The sequence below is a fragment of the Mixophyes fleayi genome, chromosome 3 (assembly GCF_038048845.1).
Source record: "Mixophyes fleayi isolate aMixFle1 chromosome 3, aMixFle1.hap1, whole genome shotgun sequence".
NCBI lineage: Eukaryota > Metazoa > Chordata > Amphibia > Anura > Limnodynastidae > Mixophyes > Mixophyes fleayi.
The window spans coordinates 213764011-213784647 of NC_134404.1; the positions used below are offsets into that span (position 1 = coordinate 213764011).

Here is a 20637-nt window from a genome sequence, read left to right on the forward strand (position 1 = left end):
TGTTGCTGGCTATAGCAGTGTGCTGGGGGAAAAAAATGTTGTGTGTATGTTCCTTGCAGGATAACCCCACCCTTTCAAGCACCTGTTATGGCCTATAAATTGATTTGAGCAGCTTCCACTTTTGTATTTACTTCACAAATACCTACAAAGTTACGAAGGGTTTGTAGACATTTTATATCCACCATATACTTTGATTTTGGAATGAAATTATAATTTGATAATATTTAGGATATTATTTATTTTTAGTTTACCGTATAAATTGCATTGTACTATATAAAATTACTGAGATCTACATTTAATAAAAAATATTTTATTTTTGTGTAAAAAAAAACATATTTCCAATAGTGCATTTATATGTGGCATACAATGTAATATTTTGTGTGAAAGCATGATGATTTTACAAAGTCATTTATAGTGTATTACTGTACATATTGCAAACAGTAGACTTGTGACTGTGGTAGAGGTTAAACAAGATGATAGTGAAGACACTGGAACACATTGTAATTCTTCTGCCACATATGCCTTCTTCACATCTGGTGGTGACAGTTGCATGCCTTGAACCTGTAAATAAACAGAAACAATGGACCCTGTGAATGTGTTGAACTCAAGTGCAGATCTCAGTCAATGTAATGATAATCTAAAAATGGACCAAAATTCCCTCCTAGAGCACAACACCCAACTGGCAAAACCCTGGAAAACATGAAACTCCCCCAAAGCAGCATGGACCCATTGTCCCAATTCCACAGGAGGACAATGTTGGGCAGTATGTGCTGGGTATAGAGGCAAGCCTTGAAATTGGAAGCATAACTCTACACTCCTGGTTTTAGTCCAGCAACAATTTCTCCTTTAGGAGTTACTGAAAGGCTGAAAGTCAAAAGCCCTATAGTAAATAAAAAGAGAGCACCTGTAAAATTAGATTACAAATTGTAATTGAAATTGCTTATCAATTATATAAACTAACATGTTCTAGAAATTGTCAAGAACAATATATATTATATACATATCAATTTTCCTTTTTTTATTTTTAGAAATTACTTGATTATGTAATGTAATTTCATTTGAAAATGTTTGCTTTGTCTATTGTTTTCCATACTCATGTATGTGAAATGCCTTTAGTCAAAGCTTGCCATTTTTTTTGGAATAACTAGAGACAGTTACACCTTCAAGCTATAAAAAGTTGCAAATGAACAAAACAATAGACTAAATATAACCAATGTTACAGTGGCTATAGAAAGGATTCACCCCTTTGGCATTTTTAACATTTTATTTTCTTGCATTGTGGAATGAAAATGCACTTATTAGGGAATTTTTAATACTGAGTGACAAAAAATACTGTAATCTCAAATCAAAAGAAAAATAATGGCTTTTTATCATTAAAAATAGACTATAATTGATTGCTAAAGTGTGTTTAAATACACTTAAGTAAAGCCTGCTGTAATTAGTGCATTGAAATATTACATAATTAATAGATTGGAGTTCACCTGTGAATAACTAAAGTACTTTAATTAACTTAAAAGTACACGTTTAGTGATTTAATGCATTTTCAAGCAAGAGTGTTATCAACATGAGTAATAAAGAACATTCAAACCAGATCTGAAAAATAGTTATTGAAAAGTACCACGCAATGGGAGGTTATAAGATGATTTCAAAGGCTTTTAGCAAGTGAGACAGATTGCAACTCTTACACTATGAAAATTCTGCAAGAGTTACAGCCTTCCATGACAGAGAAGGAAGAATATGTCGATGGGACACAAGAAGCCTGGGTACTTCACAAATCTGCACCTTATGGGAGGTTGGCCATCTAGAAAGCACTCAATTTTGCCCTCACCTATCTCCTCATACATACACACTTATTCTCCGTCATCGCCTATTGTATAGGACAATAATACCCAAAATTCTGTTGCACAAATGTAAACACTCACACACTATGCTCTTTGCTAGCCAAAAGGGTTAACACTTCATACTCTAGAAATTAAGGGCTAACACAATCAAGCAATATTTCTCTTCTTAAAAAGCTTATGGATCCATTCAAGTAGCAAAGACAAACTTAATAAATGTTAGATTTAATATAAAAAAGTTATAAAGCTTTGGATATAATAAAACACATACAATAAAGTACATACAAAAGAAATGCAATACCAGTTGGAAAATAAAAGAGAAAAATTGACAAATCACAGAACACTCACATAATATAATATAATATAATATAATATGATTTTCCAAAAGATTGAAAACTTCTTCCATCCAGGCATACCATTATAAGCGCTCATGATACCCACAGCCCTGCACCAGCTCTCAAAATCACAAAATCAGTATGAATGCTAATGAAGATTTACAACTCTGATATTATATATATATATATTTTCTTCATGACTCACAATTTCACATTCACTAATTAGGGCATAAGTTCAGTCCCAGTTACATACCATATATATGGATATAAAATATAAGGGATGGATATATTTAATTTTCCTAGTTCCTCTGTACAGCTGCTATCTATAGTTGGCATACCTAATATAGCTCCTGTCATTTTCACAGAGATCTTTCAAGACATGAAATATGAAGAAATCTGTTTTGAAGTTTTATATTTTCTATATAAATACATAGGGCTTGTGTGTGGAAATCTTACAGCAGCTATTCTTTGAAGCTGCATGGAGTCACTGCATTTACTTGGCTAATGGATACCACTAAGTCATATCTTCTTTCTATTTGAGAAGACTAACATCCATTTATTACCAATATCCCTCTGCAAAAAAAACCTTAATTTATATAATTAGATTGATAGCAGGAGGGAAACTGGGTTATCAGATTTAAGTTCACAGACGTGGTGGTGCTGAAAGGTCTGTGACATGCATATGCTAAGCTGTCTTCCTGAGGCCAGTTGTGCCATTTGATGTATGCTATGGGCAACAGTTTTTCCTTTTTAAAAGGTGTAGTAAATCTACCCGTATATATCCACTTCTCTACTTTATCATCTGAAAAAGTTGTTAAAATAGCGGGGAAAATAGATTGAGTAAAATACATACAGATCTTGGAGGAAAACCTGATGTAGTGTAAAAGTTACTAAGGACTAAGGAGAACAAATACTGTACATTTCAGCAACACAATGCCTCAAAAGATACAACAAAATCCACACAGGAATGGCTTAAGTACAAAAAATATCCTCGGATTTCTCAGTCAATGCACAGACCTCAATCCAATAGATAATCTGTGAAATAAATAGAAAGTTACTGTTTCCCTTTTAAGCTAATGGAAGAAAAGTGTGAGCAAATTTCAATGTCCACATATGCAATTCTTGTGGAGACTTACACAAATAGACCCACAGCTGCAATTGCAGTTAAATGTGCTTTTATCATTCTTTCAAACAAAGGAAGTGAATGCTTATTTAATCAGTTATTGTCTGTTTATATTTGTAATTGATTAAGGAAAAGTAATTTGTAACTGGAGGTAAGAGTTTACAACATAAATCCATTGAATTACATAATTAGATGTAAGAAAAGAAAATATGATACAATCCAAAGGGGTAAACACCTTTTCAGTTGAAATAATTTATAGTCAGTTATGTAATAAACTTTAAAATAGCATATTGTATAATGACATTGTTTATAAATTTTATTTATTTATGACTCTTCTTGGCTGTTTAACCCCTTCAATACTGGAGGTAATATACACCTATTGGATCAGAATCATTTCATAGTTTGTACTGCAATTTAAATTTTTTAGTATACCCAAGCTAATGTTATATTGATTTTGGGCGGTAGCAGTCTCTTCGCCGATACTGATAAATCCGACGCTGAGGACACCTACAAAAGAAAACCGATTTGAGAAGAAAACGACAAGAATATACACTGACTTACCTGATCAGCGCCTGTCCACATATTCGAACCCTCTCTTAACAGCTAACCTGCATGGTCCCGACATTGCCGCTTTAAATAAAAATTCATTGAGACCGCACTGACATCAGACACTACTGCCGGCCACCTGTGCATTCGGAAGAACCTCCTGTCAGTGTTCTGCTAGGATCGAATATGTGGACAGTTGCTGATCAGGTAAGTCTGTGTATATTCTTGTCATTTTTCTTCTCAAATCGGTTTTCTTTGGTAGGTGTCCTCAGCGTCGGATTTATCAGCATCGGCAACGCGTACCCCACCCATTTAGGGGGAAAAGCTTTTTTTTATTGCAACATATTGAAATAGATAGCTTTTTATTTTATTTATGGTAACTAGAAAAAATAGTTATTAATCACAAACAAATAGACTCAATTATTTCCTATGTCACATATTCAGAGCAGGCTCAGGAAATCACCCTTAAAATGTGTTCATCTAGTTCTCATAAGTATAGGGACACCAAATGTGTACTTTAATCAATACCTTTTAGAGTTAAAGTTTTAAACCACAGAGGAACTTTAGAGACTCAATTAGGTCTTCCCAGTTAGTATGTCATATAGATCAATTGCAAACTCAATTTTGAAAAACGAGAGGTGAAACTTGGGACATGTTTTCATTAGTACAAATTATTTGCTATGAGAGTTTATTAAATGTTTAGTATTTTAAGAGACAAGATTAGAGATCTATTAGGACTCACTTTAGAGCTTAAACTATCCTTATGACTAGCCTTTGATTAGCACCTGGGCTAGGTATTGGGTTAAAACTTGATGTAAATTTTGATTTAAAACTTAGACTGATACTGATTGATACTGGGGCAAAGTCAGGATCAGTAAATAAATGATACTTGTGCAGCTTTTGTATTATTCAAAGCACAATGAGATAGATTGAAGCTGAGTAGGACGTATGCTCATTTGCATAGCATAAAATCAGCAAATTTGTACTGCACTGCGCACGCCCACAAAACAAGTATATGCAGACACTTGAGTCTGGACAGGTGAGACTAGTGAGGGACGGGATGGTCAAACATAAACAGAGTACAGAAAGGTTTCTTGGCGTAATTGCAAACAGATACAGAACCGTACAGAGTAGAGATGCTCCCCGAGAACCGAACACACCCGAGCTTAGCAGATCCAAGTACTGAGCCGAGCCTGCTTGGTACTTTCGTGTGCCCTCGGAATTGAAAATGAGGCAACACGTCATCGTTACATCGTCAGATCTCGCGAGTTTTGGATTCTATAAGTAACACCCTCCACGGCGATCCAGCGCCATTTCACAGAGGGACACAGAAGGGGTAGCAGTCTCTAGTGCAGTTGGGTAGCGTCATAAGTAGAAAAGAAAGAGGAGTGGTAGCAGTGTCCTTCAAAGTCTCCAGTGACAATCAGGAGAACTCCATTGCTAATTGTCATTGCTGAAATAGAAATATTTGGACTGGCAGGCTTGATCTTATAAATCTGAAGTCACATTGTACTGTGTTATATAGGTAATACACAAAGAGGAGAGCTCCATTGCTAATTGTCATTGCTGAAAAAGAAAATAATATGGCTGGCAGTGTTCTTCAAAATCTGCAGTTACATTTTACTGTGCCATAGCTCACTCAGAAATAGGAGAGGTGGAAGGGTTCAGTGCTGAAACAGAAATTGTAATAATAGGGCTGTCAGTGTTCTTCAAAGTTTCCAGTGAAATTTTACTGTGCCATAGCTCATACAGAAACAAGAGGGGTGGCATTGTTCTTGTCACTCTCCAGTCTAAGTCATGATGATACTAATTAATCTACCTCATGTGCTAAAGCCTATGTTTAAGTGCATAGTGGTTTTAAGTCAGGGAAACAAAAATGTAAATAAAAAGCTTGTACCTTTTTAAAGAAAAAAAAGGTGAAAGTTTACTGTAGACAAACATAAAATTGCCAACATGCCATTCTACCCAAAATATTACCAAGCATACCAGCATCAGCTAGCTCCCTTCTCTCAGATAGATCTCAGCATCTGCAATCTACACTGTCATCATATTCACCCTCATCAGTGTGTACATCATCCTCAAACAATACTAATTTATCCCCGCTGGAATCCACCATCACAGAAGTCTGTGTACTTTGATGTAATTGCCGGTAATGGCCTTCATAGTGGAATTTGTAGTTCATTTTATGGAAGCGCTGTCCCGATTTTTAGGCAATTCTTTTAGACCAGATCAAATGTTAAAATGTTGTGCAGACTCCTCTGCATCACCACTGAGTGTCTTGGGAAAGCTAAGTTTTTTCCTAGCAGTAATTTCCAGAGAAACTGAAGGATGAGACGTCATTGTGTCATGTACCACTTGAGCTGTCAGCTTGCTGACCAGGAGCTCATTGTATCTCTTGAGGTCAGTTGGAAAGAAAGCGAAGACATTGCTATTAATCCTAGGAACAAGCACAGTTGCCAAAATATAATGATCCGATTTCAAGATGTTGATAACTCTTGGATCCTGGTGAAGCAAATTAAGTACTTAATCTATAAGTCCCATAATTAGCAGAATTGCTTTATTTCATTTCTTTCTTCAATTTCTCTTGCTGCTTTTCAAAAAGTGTAATTAGGGGAATCACTTAACTCAAGCAAACAGTGTCTGCACTCTCTTCACTGGTGAATACTTTGAGTGGTTTCAGCACCTTGCACAACACGGAAAGTATTCTCCACTGCGCTAGACTAAAGTACATACCCCCTAAATTCTATTCTTCTTGTAGCTGCTGCATTCTCCTACATGCTGTTGCAGAATCCCGAAAATGACCCTACATATTTCAGGACACAGACAGCATCTCCTGCATGTCACTGTCATTTTTTAAAAGTTCTGTACCACCAAGTTAACTGTCTGATCAAAACAGGGAATGTAACGGAATTCCCACTGCTGTAATGCTCTAACAATATTGGTGGAGTTATCAGAAATCACATATCCTCAGGAGGGTCCAAACAGTTTAAGCCATTTTGCAAAGACATCCCTAGGATTTTCAAACAGGTTGTCAGCGGTATTACCTCTGACCTGCGCCTTGTCTTGTCTCTGGTAACCACCTCTCACTCCCGCCTTCAAGACTTCTTCCGTGCTGCTCCCCACTTATGGAATGCCCTACCACGCTCAACTTTTCCACAGCCTTCAAATCTTTAGATGCTCTTTGAAAACCCATCTCTTTTTTAGAGGTGGTCTTATCCTCGATAACACTATTCACACTAATACACCCTCACAACTATCCCAATCTCCACTCTGACCCACACTCGCTCCTCTTGTTTCAGCTGTGCCCTCTTCACTTTAGAATGTAAGCTCTCTAATGAGCAGGGTCCTCCATACCCTTTGTTTTCATGTCTCCATTCATTTTGTCTGCCTTGTCTGTTCTTGTTTGTTTTATGTATGTCCTTGTCTTCCCTATTGTACGGCGCTGTGGATAATAATAATATAATAATGATAATATGCCTCTTAGTGAAGCAGATGATACACAGAGTAGCCTGCCTCTGAAAAACATGACGTTCTTGGGTACATGCTGCTGCTGTCCCTGCTGGTGAAGGCGAATCACCAACCCAGTGGGCTGTCACAATCATATAATCTTTAGTTTGCCCAGTTCCGCTTGTCCACATATCTGTAGTTAAGTGTACAGTGGGTAGAATGGCATTTTTCAGCGCAATCTCTACATTTTTATACACTTTTTGGTATAGTTGTGGAATTGCTTTACGGGAGAAATGGTGTCGCGATGGAACTCTGTAACGCGGACACAAAACCTCAATTAACTGTGAAAAACCAGCTGCGTTTATTGTGGAGATTGGACGCAGATCTAACACTAATATTGCAGCCATGGCGTCTGTGATTCGCTTGGCGACTGCTGTCATATTTGCTTCCCCTAGCAAATGATTGTTTCACAGTTAATTGCTGAAATATAGGACTACTCATTTTCTTGACCTGCCTCTGGGCTGACGATTCACCCCCAGCAGCAGCTACAGCAGCAGCAGTGTAACGCTTTCTTCAGAGGAGTCAATAATAGTGCAGGAGTCTTCAAGCCTTAATAAGTGGGATGCCGGACTAACTCCGAGCGCTACTGAGGATATTGATGAGGATGGTGTGGTGGGTGTATTTTGTAGCCGTCGTGATGTCAGTGATGAAGGAGTGCTTGTAATTTTTTTGGAAGAACTTTCAGCTTTTCCCAACACTTTGCCATGAACTCTCGTTAAATGGCTGCCTCTGAAAAACGTGACGTTCTTGGGTACATGCTGCTGCTGTCCCTGCTGGTGAAGGCGAATCACCAACCCAGTGGGCTGTCACAATCATATAATCTTTAGTTTGCCCTGTTCCGCCTTTTTCACATTTCTGTGGTTAAGTGTACAGTGGGTAGAATGGTATTTTGTAGCCCAATAATTAAATTTTTACGAACCTTCTGGTAGAGGTGAGGAATAGCTTTTCTAGTGAAATGGTGCCGTGATGGAATTTAGTAACGGGGACACAAGACCTCAAGTAACTGTCGAAAACCAGCTGCATTAATAGTGGATATTCAATGCAGATCTAATATTAGTATAGTCGCCATGGCATTTGTGAGCCGCTTTGCGACTGGGTGACAGCTTTCATTCTTGCTTCTTCTTGCAAAGGATTGATTAACAGTCAATTGTTATAAACTACTAGTAGTCTTCTTCTTCGTCTGCTTCTGGGTTGAAGATCAACCCCCAGCAGCAGTAGCAGCATCAGTGGGCCTAACGCTCAAGGATTCTTCTGAGGAGTCCTGGATAGGGGAGGAGTCATCTCGTCTTAGAATCTTGGGTGCAGGACTAACTCTGATCATTAGTGAGGATATTGATGATGAAGGTGTTGGGGGTGTAAATTGCAGGTGCTGGGATCTAGCTGAGAGAAGGGAGGTAGCTAATGCTGGACTGCTTGCTGCTTTTTTTATCATAATTTTCACAAAAGCTTTCCAATGGTGTAACATGGATGAGGTTCCTATATGGTTAAGGTCCTACTTCTACTGACTGTGGGTTTACAATGCTACAAATGGCTAGACAACTGTTGTCAGGATTTGTGTAAAAATAATTCCACACATAAGAAGTGGAATTATTTGGACTTATGCCCAGGCATTACAATGGCCTTCTTCTTATCACTTACAAGAACTGCTTCCACTGGTACATGACTTGCCACAGTAGAGTTAATTAACTGCACTGTTTGTTTAGGTTCCTTAAGCACTTTGTTAGCTTGTTTTGTGCCCAAACAAACCAAGCACTTCAGCCCCAAAAGTGGCACTGCTTGTCGCTGGATTGCTTGCTTTGTTAAACTGTACATGTCCTTTTCAATTTCTTACATAAGGGTGGGTGGGAGGGCCCAAGGACAATTTCATTTTGCACCACTTTTCTTTTCTGCCACTGCTGTGTGGAAATGTTTCCTAGATGTGCTATGAACTGGCATGTGTTTGTGTCATTGCTGTCGCTTAGCATCCAGCCAGGTAGCTGCAGTCTTTGTTTGAAAGTGTATGGAAATAATATTGTGACCTGTGAGGTGGTCAAAATTGACTGCAAATGACTTGAAATTAGTGTTATTGATGTTAAAAAAAAGCAAAATGATGTGATTATAGCAAAATAAATAGGAATTTAAAAAAAAAAAAAAAAAAAAAAAAAAAAAAAAAAAGGGGGGATCCAAAACCAAAACATGCATGGGTGGTTTTGCTAGAACCAAAACCAAAACACGAAGTTAATCCAGTTCCAAAACCAAAAGCAAAGCCAGAACACGGGGATCAGTGAACATCTCTAGCACAGAGACACATTTACACCTGTCAGCAGCTGTTTCCATTGTTGGGCCAGAGGTCTGTTGCAAATACACACTGATGAGGAAAACAGTTGCCAACATTGGCTACCTGCTTCTAAGTACATATTAATTTCTGAAGCTGATAGATGCTTTCCTCATTCATATATTATATGATTTTTAAATGCAGTTAAGCAAGGTGTTTAATTTTTCAGACACTTGGTGGAGAGTCATACCTGCTGTTTTCAATAGATTTGTTTAAAATTGTAATCCCAACCTAATAGCAAATGTTTACTTCACTAGCAAAACCAAAGGTTAAAAAATTTACTTAAACCTGGCACAAATGCTAGTGGTGCAGAGCTGTACACATCTTCCATCTTGTGATTCATCCAACTGCAGTTGTGGGGTTTTTTGTGAATGTACTTTACTTCTGCACTTTTTGAAGCAAATGCGTTCAAACTCAGCATCAGTCCAAGTGTGTCCATGTGTGGTGTGCTTTGATGGATTAAGTTAATACCTCAGCTATGAATTTTTTTTTCGTTAATATGTATATTATATGGCCAGTAATCATCATTGAATTATAACAGTTAGAATGTAGTTTTTTGTTCTTTTTTAATACTGCATATGGAATTTTCATATGTGCTTTAGTGTTGGGTGTGAGTCCTCCCAAAATGTTAAGAAGTTCTTTTATTGTGATCAGTGTTCCCTCTTAGCTGAGCAATCTGGAAATAATAGAGTTAAAACTGTATCTTACTAGGAATTACTCTGGAATTTTTGAGAAAAATAAACGCAAGGGTGCAACTTTCCCATGGAAGATCTCTGGGAAAGAACAACTCCTATAATGACTGAAGAGGCATCAACTTCCAAGAAGAAAGGCATAGAAGAGTACAGTTGTTTGAGGACAGGAGTGGAAGAAAATACCACTTTGAGGGAAAGAAACACTTCTGACGTGGCTGTGGTCCATTTCTTGACAGGTAGGTAACACTTGAAGAGGAGTAACTTTCTGTAAGCAGCAAAACATACCGGAAGAACCCCACCCTAATAGCTGGGAAGAAGACCAATCCAGAAGGGGAGAGTGAAGTTGGAGCCAGGGATGCACAGACCAACAAGACTGGAGGTACGAGGTAAAACAAGAAATGATCTCTGTTCCAGGTGTAAAGCTCTTACATGAAGAGTTAAAGTAGAAGTACAATGACGAATAGTACCACTAGAAATATGACTGCCATCAATGGCGGTAAGAACCACAGGGGCATCCAGAAAAGAGGATGAAAGAGATCACTGGTGCACAAGCCTGGAGGAGATAAATTCCCTGTGCAACCCTGAATGACAATGGAGCATAAGTGAGATGGAACAGATGTTTAGATTGAGAGGTGTAGGGGAGTACTTGGAGGAACCTAACCTGACCTCTACTGGACATTCTTCAATCTCCTCTACTGTTCCAGAGGAAGAGTCTGAAATGACCAAGCTGCACAGACTATTCAGGGGCAACAGGTATTTGGAACCATGGTGGTAACATATTAACTGGCCAGTGAGTTGATTCTTTTTTCTAAGGACCGTTCCTGAAAAAGAATGTCCTCCCAATTATACAGAGAAATCAAGTTCTCAAGGGAAGTAGGAAGGCTAATTCATCTTTAATGTGATCCGACAACCCCTGCCAAAATGCTGCCACCAAAGCCTCATTATTTTATCGAAGTAATGAAAAGAGTGCAGAATTGGATCATGTATTGATCCATGGAGCGTGAACCCAGGCAAAGTCATAGGATGCTGGTAGTGGCAGAGAAGGTATGATCAGGTTCATAATTTTTTTTTCAAATGAAGCTATGAAGGTCTAGGATTAATGGTTAGTTTCGTTCCCATACAAGGGAGGCCCAGGCTAGAGCTTGGCCTGAGAGCAGACATATAATAAAAGCTTTGTCCTTTCAATAGGGAAATTATGAGGAAGCAATTCAAACATTGGTTTAGAAAGCTTCAGTAGGTCTTAGGATCTCCATCAAACTTGGCGGGAGCATGAAAAACAAAGACTGGGGTCAGGAATGTGAGCAGCCATTGCAGCAGGAGGTTCAGCTACATCCAGAGGAGAGAAAGGATTACTCAAGATATTTTGTAGGGGGTCTAGCTAGTTAGACTGTCATTGGAGGCATTACACCAACTGGACTTGGGTAGCATATTGTCTGTCCACTCTACCCTTTATTATTATTATTATTATTCTTTTTTTATAGGATGCCATATGAGGTGCGCAGCACTGAACAGAGTGAAAACAACAAGACAGTATTTAGTATCGATCAACCAAACTCAGTCTCTGGCACTAATGTAAAACACACAAATATAAATACTTTTCCCCCCCTTCTTTCTACCCACCCCATTGTACGTCTTCCCTATAAAAAAAACCAGTATAAATTTACCCCGTAGTATAACTAAATTTCCCACATGTGGTTAGACATAATTTTTATTGTACATTGATATTATCTTGTTAATAACCACTGTACCACAACACCTGTTGATTTACTGTTGATTCTCACTTGTGTACCTTGATTAAAACCAATAAAAAAAGTTTATTAAACAAAACAAAATCTATGCCCATTAGTGTGGGTGCAACCAACAGGTTTAGAGCCAATGAAAGAGGTGCAAATACAATTTAGGAATGGAGACTATGGAGGTGCGCAGTGTAGTTGGTGAGCAAAGGTACATGTAATTAGAACAAGAAGGAAGAGGGCCCTGTTCACTAGAGCTTACAATTTAAAGAGATAGGGGCAGACAAACGGTTGACACATGGAGGTGAGCCAATGTCTGTAAGTATGTGGGCAAGAAGCAATGATGGTTATACCTTTTGATGTTAATAAAGGTGTTCAGCTGTGTTAATGTGGATGCTAAGCCGCAACACATTTGTTTCTTAAACAGGTTGCTGTTTATTTAAAAGATGATAACAACAGATAAATGCAGGTACTCATAGTTGCTTGTAGGACAGCAGGCAGCTCAGGCAATACAGTTATACAGTACACACTTGTATGTAGATACTGTATGCAGTTGGCAATGCACTCAGTCAGGGCCGGAATGGCCATCTGGCATTTCTGGCAAATGCCAGAAGGGCCGATGGCTAAATGGGTCGGGGCAAGCAGTGTTTTCCAAAAACACTGCTTGTACTTTTTTTTTTTCACCAGCAGGTGGTGCACCCGCGATCGCTCGTGCACCCGCGAATGGGGGGGGGGGGGGGAGAGTTACAGGGGGCACGGTCCAGGAACTGGGCACCAATTTTAAAAAGTGAAGGAGCCGGCATTCCAGTGCCAAGTACATGGCAGGGTGGAGCTATATGCTGCTGAGGACAGCCTGCAGTGTCTGAAGGAGGAAGCCTGGAGCATACAACAGGTTAGGTAACTTAAAAAAAAAAGGACTGTAATATACTGCACAAAAACCATCTGGAAATGGCATTCTTTTTATATATGAGCAAACACTAAGGCATAGCAATAACTGATTAGATCATTTTTATAATGGTTATTTAGCACTGAACTATTGAGATATTGAAATATACAGTTATATCTATTTTGCTTTACTTTAGAAGTCAGAATAAACTTGTTATTGATTATTATGAAGTTATTGGTCTCCAGTATTTAAAGCTGTATATTATCTGTATAATCTGTCAGGGTTGTTTGTAAGCTGGTGTTAGTGATATTCTTAAAATGTTGGTTTTAGAGCTGCACTATCTCCCAGGGTTGCTATATGTATATTTTTGTTTCTGGGGCTCTGCCAGTTCTGTAAAACACACTAGCTGCTCAAGGCACAGTCAGTCAGGGTGACCGCATAGGTGGCACCAGCAGGACCACCTCCATTCCTCTGCCCAAAGGATTGCACGATGCCACATATAGACAGTGCACGGCCTTATTGCATACATACGATGTGCACCCTCCAACCCCACCTCTATACCCTTTGTGTTTGTGTCTCTTTGTCTTCGCATTGTGAGTGTCTGTTCTTTCCTTCGCCCCCTTTATGTGTCTGTTTCTCTTTGCCCCTATTATCACATGTATCTCCTCACCTTTTTCTACCATTTCCCAGTATCTATTTTTCCCCTGTGCAACCATGTCCATTGCCACCTCTCACTCCCGCCTACAGGAATTCTCTTGTGCTGCTCCCCACTTATGGAATTCCTTACTACGCTCAATCCAGCTTTCCCACAGCCTTCAAATCTTTAGACACTCTCTGAAAACCTATCTTTTTTTTAGAGGTGACCTTATCCTCGAAAACACTATTCACACTAATGCACCCTCACAACTGTCATAATCTCCAATCTGAACAACACTTGCTCCTCTTGTTCCTCTCTAATGAGCAGGGACCTCCATACCCTTTGTTTTCAAGTCTTCATTTATTTAGACTACCTAGTATGTCCCTGTTTTATGAATGTACCTTTTTTCCCTACTGTATGGCTGTGTGGAGCACTGTGGTGCCTTAGAAATCTACGATAATAAATAATAATATTGAAGCTACCTAACTGAACCTGAACCTCAAAATTCTGATTTTATTAATGTTTGATAAGCGACTGAATGGTAAATTTTTTCTACTTTGTGTATTAGTTAGTAACTCTCTCTTTTGTGAATTATGATACTATGCTCTTAATTTTAGACCATAGTGCCCCCTGCCTTAAGTGCCCCAGGCCCCTCAAAGCCTTAATCCAACTCTGGGGGGAGCTGTCCACGGACAGTGTGTGGTGACAGCGTATGTCATCATATACTGGCCAGCAGCCTGCAGAGCAGGCCTGCAGCTCCAAATCTCACGAGACTAAGAGCTTACCTGCTCACTCTGCAAGGCGTTCTTTTTTACTCTGATGTCAGCTGCATAGGTAAGTACAGCAGGCTGGGGGGGTGTCATTATGTGTCTCGGGGGGTTATAATATGTCTTGTGTGGCATGATAATGTGCCTTGGGAGTGGCATGATAATGTGACTGGGTGGTAGACTGATTTGTCTGCGGGGTGGCATGGTGTGATTTGTCTGGGGGGGTATTGTGGTGTGATGGGTGATGTGGCAGGGGGTAGCGTGATGCAGGACGTGGCGTGATGTGTCTGAGGGGTGGCGTTATGTAGCTGGTGATAAATGTAATATTTTATTATAATGTATTGTAACAAAAGGAGGCATTTAGCTGGCAATATGCAGAGAAAGCAGGGAAGTAGAGTAAAACATTGGCACAGTTATGTACCTAGGTGGAGATTAAACCAGGTAAAAACATGTGTAGTTTAAAATTGGTTTACTTACATGATTTAAAAGCTGCTTCCTCTCAGCAAACAGACAGGGTGGGTCTGATAGTCTAAACAGAGCCAGGGATGGGCGTTTCCTTTTAAAGAGAAGGTGGGTGTGTCACCTGTCCATCAAGCTAGGCCTGTGGGAGGAGTGTCATGTATAAAACCCTGCTTGTTTCATTGTTCAGGGAGATCAACGCTGGGCTAGCTGGCTGATCTGGACAGAGAGCTGGACTATGTATAGTAAGCGTTGAGGGTCTCCATAATTGCTGTGCAAGTATACGGTGTCAAAACATTATTACCATCCTGACAATAAAGAACCATAAAAAGGAAGAAGTTGTACGCGTGTGCTTCTGCAGTAGCGGGCTCTTGCCACAAGTGGTGTCAGGAGTGGGATGCTCCGGGAAGCAAGTTTCCGCTACCCAACCCGTGCAGACGTCAACATGGATGAAGTACTGAGAACCCTTGTGAATGTGGCCGCTGCGCAGCAACAGCAGCAAGCTCAGATGCTACAAGTCGCCGACGCACAGGTGGAAAACACAAGGCTCTTAAGAGAAGAGTTAAGCCAGGTGAGGCATGACAGAAATTAACCACCTGGTCCCGTTCTCCAGGAAATGTCACCAGCTGATGACGTAGAAGCATATCTGGTGTCTTTCGAGAGACTTGCAAAAAAGGCAAAATGGCCTCCTAAAGATTGGGCTGAGAGACTGGCGCCATATCTGACTGGTGAAGCTCAGCGAGCTTATATGGATCTAGATGAGGAACGGGCCTCTGATTATCTGTGTCTAAAGTCTGAAATATTGGCTCGCATTGGAGTTTCCGGGCCAGGCCGAGCCCAGCACTATCACCAATGGCGGCTATTATAAAGAAAAACCAGTCAGAGCGCAAGTGGCTGAGCTTTCTAAAATTTTAAAGAAATGGCTGCAGCCTGAGGAGAATTCGCCTTCTCGGATTATTGAAGTTCTGGCGATAGATCACTGCATTCGGGGGCTGAACCGCAATTTGTAAAGGTGGGTTCTGCAATCAGACCCACAAACTTATGAAGAGCTTGCCACCGTGGTAGAAAGGTTTTGTGCGCTACAGCAAATGACTAAAGAACCTGCATTTGTGCCAAAGCCGCTGCCACGCCAAAAGCCAGGTTTGACAATCCGTGCCACAGGGCCCAATATCAAAACTGCTACGGACAGAGGGCCAGGTGCAAAGCTGTCTAATCTGAAGTGTTTTGAATGTGGTGAGCCAGGCCACTTTAAGGCAGAGTGTCCTAAACTACAGGAACCCATGGACTGTTCTGTAGCACATATTGGACCTGCATTTCCAAGCTGTTTTACCATAAGTCCCACATCAGGAAGTCCTTGTTTGTTCCGGGTGACTGTGCTAATCAACCAAATCCTTGTTCTGGCCTTGGTTGACTCGGGGAGTGAACTCTCATTGGTTTCCAGCTCTACTTTATCCGAAACCATAACTTCTCGGTTGCCCAAAGTGAAAGTTCTTTGCGTACATGGCACAACAGAGGAGTATGAAAGAACAATACTACCAGTCACACTCAAAGACAAAACTGTTATGGTGGTAGCTGCCATAGCACCTAAACTCCCATATCCACTCATTTTGGGGCAAGACTTCCCACTGTTTAATGATGTCCTCGGTGAGCGGATCCGGCCGGACATGCCGGCAACTGATGCAGCGGTCGGAAGCCTGGTCTTAAAGGATCCGCCTAAGAATCCACAACATCTGGACATCGATCTTTGGGAACCGCCAAACCGGAATGCCATCCTGGGAGTCACAGCAGGAGTTCCACAAAAGCATCCAACTGTGGGGAAACATGGACAGTCCAAACTAGCATTGGTCGGTGATGTCGCAGATGAGCCCACCCCGCCTGTCAGTGAGGATACGGACTGGTCCGCAATACCAATTTTGTTTCCTTTGCAGGACTTTGCTCGAGACCAACTTAATGATGCCACTTTGGAACATGCCTTTAAAAGTGTGACTGAGGTAAATGGGGTAGCGAAAGCCGCCTAGCCTGCAGAAGGTATACCATATTTTATTGTTAAAAATAATTTCCTGTATAGAGTTGCTAATGTACAGGGGGAAAAAGTATAACAATTAATGGTTCCTCAGGTCCATGTAACCCTAGTGTTAAAAGCAGCACATACACATGTCTGTGGGGGACACCTAGGGGAGGATAAAACACGGGAACGAGTTCTGCTTAGGTTTTACTGGCCCGGTGTACACATGGCAGTGAAAAAGTATTGCCGGTCCTGTCCCATTTGTCAGAGAACCTGTCCCAAACCCATGTACAGGGCACCTCTCATTCTAATACCAATAGTACAAGTTCCCTTTGAACGGATAGCTTATGGACCTTGTGGGGCCCCTGGAAAAATCTACACGTGGGCACCAATATATACTAGTGGTGCTTGACTATGCAACCAGGTATCCAGAGGCAATTCCCCTACGAAACATAAAGTCCAGCACCATAGCTAAAGAACTTGTATTGATGTTTACACGCTTGGGAATACCCAAAGAAATTCTCACAGACCAGGGTACTCCATTCATGTCCAAACTGATGAAGGACATGTGCCAATTGCTAGGGGTTACGGCGCTTCACACCTCTGTATACCATCCACAAACAGATGGCTTGGTGGAACGCTTTAACCACACATTAAAGCACATGCTCAGGAAAGTAGTGGCTCAAGAGAAAAAAGATAGGGGACACTCTTATTCCCTATTTGAGGTTTGCCATCCGTCAGGTACCTCAAGCTTCAACAGGGTTTAGTCCCTTTGAGTTATTGTTTGGGAGACAGCCCAGGGGTATCTTGGATATGTTTAAAGAAGGGTGGGAGCAGCAAGGTCCCAGGGAGCCAAATCTGGTGCAATTTGTATCTCAAATGTATGAGAGGCTAGGAAAGATAGGGCCCATTGTGCAGCAACATGTAAAAGAGGCTCAGGAACGACAGAAGAAAAGTTATGACAAAAGTGCTGTTGTTCGATTTTTCAAGCCTGGGGACAAGGTCCTAGTCCTGGTTCCTACCCAGGAAAGCAAACTTTTCGCCCATTGGCAGGGTCCATATGAAGTTCTAGAGGCTGTCGGTCCTGTCAATTACAGAGTCCACCAGTTAGGTAGGAGAAGGGAGGAGCAAATATATCATGTGAACCTCCTTAAACCCTGGCATGATGAGGAAACCTCTCCTCAGGTAGTGAGTACTGCCATTGAAAAGTCTGAAGTGCCCATAGAGCCAGCCTTGTCCATTCAGCAGAGACAACAGACTGAAGAAATTATTCGCCGGAAGAGGGATGTCTTCTTTTCCATTCCTGGGCGCACTACCTTAATCGAACACGACATTGTCACTGCGCCAGGAGTCATTGTCAAGCAGAAGCTATATCGTATTCCAGAAGCCAGATGGGTGGATGTGAGAAAGGAGGTCGAGAAGATACTCCAGTTAGATGTAATTGAAGAGTCCACTAGTGAATGGAATAGTCCCATTGTGCTTGTCCCGAAACCCAATGGGACAATTAGGTTCTGCAATGACTTTAGGCGCCTAAACAGTATGTCGCAGTTTGATGCCTATCCGATGCCACGTGTGGATGAACTAGTGGAAAATCTTGCTGGTAGCAATTATTTAACAACCCTTGATCTAACAAAGGGTTATTGGCAAGTTCCCCTGACTTCCACGGCCAAGCCAAAGACTGCATTTTCCACCCCTGATGGCCTCTATCAATATAAAGTCCTACCCTTTGGGTTGCCTGGGGCACCTGCCACCTTCCAAAGGGCTATGAATAAATTGCTACGACTTCACACAGCTTATGCAGCTGCTTACTCGAACGATATAGTTATTTATACCCCAGACTGGGGATCACATTTAGCCAAAGTTGAGGCGGTCTTAGCTTCATTACGGTCCGCAGGGTTAACAGCTAACCCAGAGAAATTTGCCATAGCCATGAGAGAAGCCAAATATTTGGGGTACATTGTTGGTCGAGGGCATGTAAAACCCCAGCTAGACAAAGTGGAGGCAGTCAAAAATTGGACAAGACCAGAGAAAAAGTCACAGTTAAGAACCGTTTTAGGCTTAGTAGGTTACTACAGGCGGTTTGTAAGCCACTTCGCAACTAGAGCTGCTCCACTTACGGACATGTTAAGGAAAAGTTGTCCAGATAGATTAACCTGGTCTGACTCTGCAGAAACCTCCTGGTCTGATCTTCGGTTAGCTCTTTGTTCCTCTCCAGTTCTACAAGCACCAAATTTTACCCGGAGGTTCTTCCTCCAAACTGATGCTTCTGGTGTTGGCTTAGGTGCAGTCTTGTCACAGGAGAAGAATGGAGTAGAAAATCCTGTCCTGTACCTAAGTCGTGAGTTGCTTCCAAGGGAACAAAAATATGCCACTGTGGAGAAAGAATGTCTCGCCATAAAATGGTCTACAGAAGCTCTGCGCTATTATCTCCTAGGCAGAGAGTTCACCCTAATAACAGACCATGCACCATTAAGATGGATGAGGAACAACCGGGAGGTAAATGCCAAGGTAACCCGCTGGTTCTTGGCACTACAACCTTTCAAGTTCTCAGTAAAACATAGGCCTGGGATTCTACCCAAAAATGCAGATGCGTTGTCACAAAAATATGCGCTCCTTGCGAAGTCCGCGTCCCCCTACTTGGAGACGCTAGGGGGAGGGATATGTAACAAAAGGAGGCATTTAGCTGGCAATATGCAGAGAAAGCAGGGAAGTAGAGTAAAACATTTGCACAGTTATGTACCTAGGTGGAGATTAAACCAGGCAAAAACATATGTGTAGTTTAAAATTGGTTTACTTACATGATTTAAAAGCTGCTTCCTCTCAGCAAACAGACAGGGTGGGTCTGATAGTCTAAGCAGAGCCAGGGATGGGCGTTTCCTTTTAAAGAGAAGGTGGGTGTGTCACCTGTCCATCAAGCTAGGCCTGTGGGAGGAGTGTCAGGTATAAAACCCTGCTTGTTTCATTGTTCAGGGAGATCGACGCCGGGCTAGCTGGTTGATCTGGACAGAGAGCTGGACTATGTATAGTAAGCGTTGAGGGTCTCCATAATTGCTGTGCAAGTATACGGTGTCAAAACATTATTACCATCCTGACAATAAAGAACCATAAAAAGGAAGAAGTTGTACGCGTGTGCTTCTGCAGTAGCGGGCTCTTGCCACAGTATGTATTTTATACTGTGTGATCTGTGTCATGTACGATGTTCACTTATTGCTCGGTTTTCCATATATACATTTTCCAACAGGTCCTAACATTCCAGGATCTATGCAAGAATCCAGTACCAGGTTGTGAAAGCTGCAATAACCGGTAGGTGATAGTAACACCATTTTAATACATAATGGTGGAATTCAATTAGCTGCAAAGTGAACATCCGCGAGACACTTTGCGGCTAAAATTTGACAGAAATCACTGTTCATTTTTCCTCTCAAGGAAAAATAGGCAGAGATTTCTACCGTAATTGCCAGCAATGTGGGCTGCGCGAGACCCATGTATCACATCACCAGCAATTGAGTCTCCCCCAATTTGTTATGCCACGCCACATATTGACAACGTCCCCAACATTATGCGACCACACCCCTTCACCGACGCCACTGCGCGTCGGTATACATCTCTCTTCCTGTGCACTTGTGGGGTTGGGCAAAATTTCACTGTATCCCAGCCCCAAATTTCTCTTGCCAGTCCTATGCATACCATTATCTGATACTGGTGCGTCCTATGCTGCAAATAGAGAGTCAAGCTGCACGTAATACATTAATATCTCACGGGACACCATTTAACAATGAGCTTTGCAAAATGTAC

At 41.1% G+C, this 20637-nt stretch overlaps 1 protein-coding gene across 1 annotated transcript in view; it reads right to left on the reverse strand.

Annotated features, from left to right (window-relative positions):
* Positions 1–318: 318 nt before the first annotated feature.
* MOXD1 (monooxygenase DBH like 1) overlaps positions 319–20637 on the reverse strand; it is an 85387-nt gene continuing 65068 nt past the window's right edge. The window contains exon 12 of the mRNA XM_075203089.1: positions 319–561. Coding sequence (XP_075059190.1) covers positions 406–561 — 156 coding nt within the window. The 3' untranslated portion in view covers positions 319–405. The remainder of the gene's footprint in view (positions 562–20637) is intronic.